This window comes from Nothoprocta perdicaria, unplaced genomic scaffold, assembly GCF_003342845.1.
Source record: "Nothoprocta perdicaria isolate Ctin4 unplaced genomic scaffold, notPer1 scaffold_22, whole genome shotgun sequence".
Lineage (NCBI taxonomy): Eukaryota > Metazoa > Chordata > Aves > Tinamiformes > Tinamidae > Nothoprocta > Nothoprocta perdicaria.
The window spans coordinates 4,106,704-4,110,375 of NW_020455415.1; the positions used below are offsets into that span (position 1 = coordinate 4,106,704).

The following is a 3,672-nucleotide window of genomic DNA, read 5'->3' on the forward strand; positions in this document are numbered from 1 at the left end:
GGGGAGGGCGGTCCCGGTGCCGGCCCCGCCCAGTCCCGGCCCCGCCCAGTCCCGGCCCCGCCCAGTCCGGGCCCGGCCCCGCCCGGTCCCAGTCCCGGCCCCGTCCTAGCGGGGCAGCCTCCGCCGGGAGAGCCGAGTGCGGCGGCACGGGTGGACGCGCGCGAGAGGGGAGCGAACCCGGAGCCGGGCTGGCGGGAACGGCCTTTATTGAGCTGATTTACTGAGCAGATGCGGCAGCAGGGGCTCCCCGCCATGGCCTTCCCCTCCGTGCGGCTTCCGTGCGGGAATATTCATTCATTCATTCATTCATTCATTCATTCCTGCCCCTTCCCGCTGCCATCCCTGCACGCTCGCGAAGCCCTTGGGCGCCAGGGTGCTGCTCCGCGCTGGGTGCTGCCGAGTCCCTGTGTGGCCACTGTGTTGCAGGGTGGCACGGATGCACATTGGGTGGAGAGAGGAGCGGGACACGGTCCCACACACAGGGCGGGCAGGAATGGCTGCTGGCCTGGGCTGTCCCAGCAGCATCCCCCGGAACCGCGGGAAACCAAGCTGGACTCCCGCTGTGCACGGGGAGAGGAGGCCGCAGTGCGGGGTGCTCGGGGGTCCTTCACCGCGGCGTGGAGGATGAGCGCGTTCGGCCTCGTCCCGCTGCCTGCCGTGACGCGCAGGGACGGGCCGTGATGGGAAACCCGCGCGGCCAATGGTGCCGCTGCTTCGCRGCACCCGGGCTCGTCCCGGGCTCGTCCCCACGGGCTGGGTCAGGGGCAAGACCTGCCATGCAGCACCTGGGCTCAGGCCCTTCCCAGGCAAAGGCGAGTGCCGCGCAGCGCCTCGTTCTCGCACGGCGGTTGCTGTTTGCTGCTCCTCCTGCACRAGGGGCCCAAGGCAGGTTCTGGCTGCAGGCTGGGTATGGCCCAGAGCCTTCATATCTGCCAGCGAGGTGAAAGACAGAGGTGGAAAACTGCCGTTTTGGGCATGGCATCCTTGTCTTCAGGTTAGGGCAAGTTAGCCTTATCTAAGAAACCTCTTTTAAGGGAACTTTTCTTGCTTTCACGTGAATTAAATGGACACGATCCCACCAAAAGCAATTAGAAGTCACAACACCCTTTGGCAGGGTCAGTGCCCTGAGCATCATCACCACAGCGGGGCGGGACGTGCGCCAAGTGCTACGCACTCCCATCGGACGTGCCGGTGCGTAGCATCCCTCGCGGGCCTGGAATGCCTCCCTGCAGCCGCCGCGGGTCCCGGCAGCTCTTCCGCGCCTGGCTCTGAGGCAGCTCTTCCCCTTGTTCCTGCGGTTCAGCTGCACTCGCGGGCAGTTCACCCATTAACTCGCTTTACGACCCAAGCCAAACAGCAACGGCTCAGCCCGTGCTGTCCCGCAGCTCTCCCAGGCATGCAGCAGGCTGCAGGACTTTGCTTTGGGGAGGGCTCGTGGTGCCGGTGCTTTGGGGAGCCCTCGGGTGCCTGCCTGGGTGCTGCACCTGGCAAAGGGGGAGAAGACAACAGAGTGGATGATGCCAAAGGAAAGGTAGGCGGGAGGACAAAGGAGGCATCCACCTCTGGCTGGGAAGATGGACAGGGATGTTCAAGGGATCACAGTCCTTGGAGCCAAGTACCGTGGGTTGGGTCCCAGCAGATGCTGTAGTCAATGTGTCACCTGCAGTTAGGGTGCCTTGGAGCTGGTGCCAAGAGGCAACTCTGGGGCCACACAGGGTTTCAGGCAAGCTCGAGTTCGGTCCCGCCGATGTCCGGGAATTAGCACCCTAAGTGTGACCCACCCTGCCTCCCCGTCCGGCTTCACGGCTGTGATGGAGGAGGCGGGCAGGACTCCTTACCGTGCGAGTCCTGGAGCTGCAAGCGGGACACGGTGGGGAGGGGCTTGGTGCCTCTGCTGTGGGAACCAGGGCCATCCCCCAGGTGAAGGAGCACTCTCCTCTTCACACTGGCAGCCAGCTGGACAAACTGCAGCCGCACGTCCTTCTGCCAGTAAGAGTAGAGCAGCGGGTTCAGGAGGGAGTTGCAGAGCCCCAGCAACCACAGGTAGTTCTCAATGACTTTGTAGGGGAAGCACTCGGGGCACACGGTCTGCACGATGCTGGCGATGAAGAAGGGCAGCCAGGACAGTGTGAAGCAGCCGGTGAGCACGGCCACGGTGCGCATGGCCTTCATGTCGCTGACGGCGCGTGTCAGGGGGTAGCGACCCGCCAGCCCCGCGTGCTCCACCCCCCGGATATGCTGCACATGCGACGCTGCAATTTTCAGCATGTCGCAGTAGAGGTATATGAAAAGAAAGAGCGCTGGGAGGAAGCCGATGCAGAAGACGATGAAAATGTAGCCTGGCTGGAAGACTCCGAAGAAGGAGCACTTGTCCTTTGCAGAGACGTGCTGAAAGCTCGGGGCAACAACCGGGAGGAAACCGATGAGGGCAGAGAGCAGCCAGAGTCCCACCAAGCGTACCCCGACACGCAGGCCCGTCATTAGCTGGGAGTAGTGGAAAGGCTTCTTGATCGCCAAGTGCCTGTCGCAGGCAACCAGTGTCAGGGACAGGACGGAGGCAGAAGAGGAGAAGGTCACRAAAGCCATTCTCAGGACGCAGAAGGTCTGGGAGGGATAAAAGGGCTGGGAAAGCTCATCTATGACCAGACCGACGACCGTGAAGCCAACCGTGGCGTCTGAGATGGCCAGGTTAAGGACAAAGTAGTGCCCGTTGCATCTGCTCTTGTGGATGAGGCGAAGCAGGGCGACGGCCACCAGCGCGTTGGCRGAGATGATGAGTGAGGCCAGCACAGCAAGGACGAGTCCAAAGGCTGAAACAGCCATGGCTGGTCCCGCACAGGGCCTGGCYGCGGGCAGCGTGGCTCTAAGGCATCCCTCCTGTGCAGGGAGTCCCGGCGCGCACTGCTCGGCTCCCAGGGACAGGCAGCGCCGCGGGAGCCCCGTGTGCGGCGGCCGCTCCGCTCTGCGGCTGCCTGCCGGAAGGCACCGGGGCTCTGGCAGCGCCGGCCGTGCCCGTCGAGGGCCCTCCCCTCACGCCGCGTTTCCAGACAACCCTGGAGCAGCGTGGCGAGCGCCGGGGCAGGAAGCGTGCGCCAGGCTGTGCCGAGGCTGCCGCCCTGCCAAGCCTGCTCCCGAGGCTCCCACCCCGACAGCCCCGGCACGCGCAGCCACATCGGCTCCCACCGCCGGAGCTCCAACAGTGAGCCTCCCGGCATCACCCTCACTCGTGAGGCTGCCTCAAAGCCTCGGGGGGCACTGGGATCCCTGCTTGCCCAGGGCTGCTGCTGCAGCGGCCCGCAGGGAGCTGGGCATCCCTAGCCAAGCACCACGACTAGGGCAGGATTAATGCCCTGCTTTTGACACAGGTCTTCCCCCATCAAGAAGAGAGGAACAAGCAAATAGAGAACCAACTGAACAGCTCCACCAGGATGCACGGGTGGCTCACAGGGCTCTGCAATGTCACTGCCAGACCCTAGAATCATAGAATCATAGAATCATAGAATCATAGAATGCCGAAGGTTGGAAGGGACCTCAGAGGTCATCGAGTCCAACCCCCCTGCACACGCAGGGTCACCTAGAGCACGTGGCACAGGGCTGCATCCAAGCGGGTTTTAAAGATCTCCAAAGAAGGAGACTCCACAACCTCTCTGGGCAGCCTGTTCCAGTGCTTTG

At 63.6% G+C, this 3,672-nt stretch overlaps 1 protein-coding gene across 1 annotated transcript; it reads right to left on the reverse strand.

Annotated features, from left to right (window-relative positions):
• Positions 1-1,800: 1,800 nt before the first annotated feature.
• Positions 1,801-2,823, reverse strand: GPR119 (G protein-coupled receptor 119). The gene has a single exon (XM_026039030.1). The coding sequence runs from the start codon at positions 2,821-2,823 to the stop codon at positions 1,801-1,803; it is 1,023 nt and encodes a 340-aa protein (XP_025894815.1).
• Between the last annotated feature and the right edge of the window lie 849 nt (positions 2,824-3,672).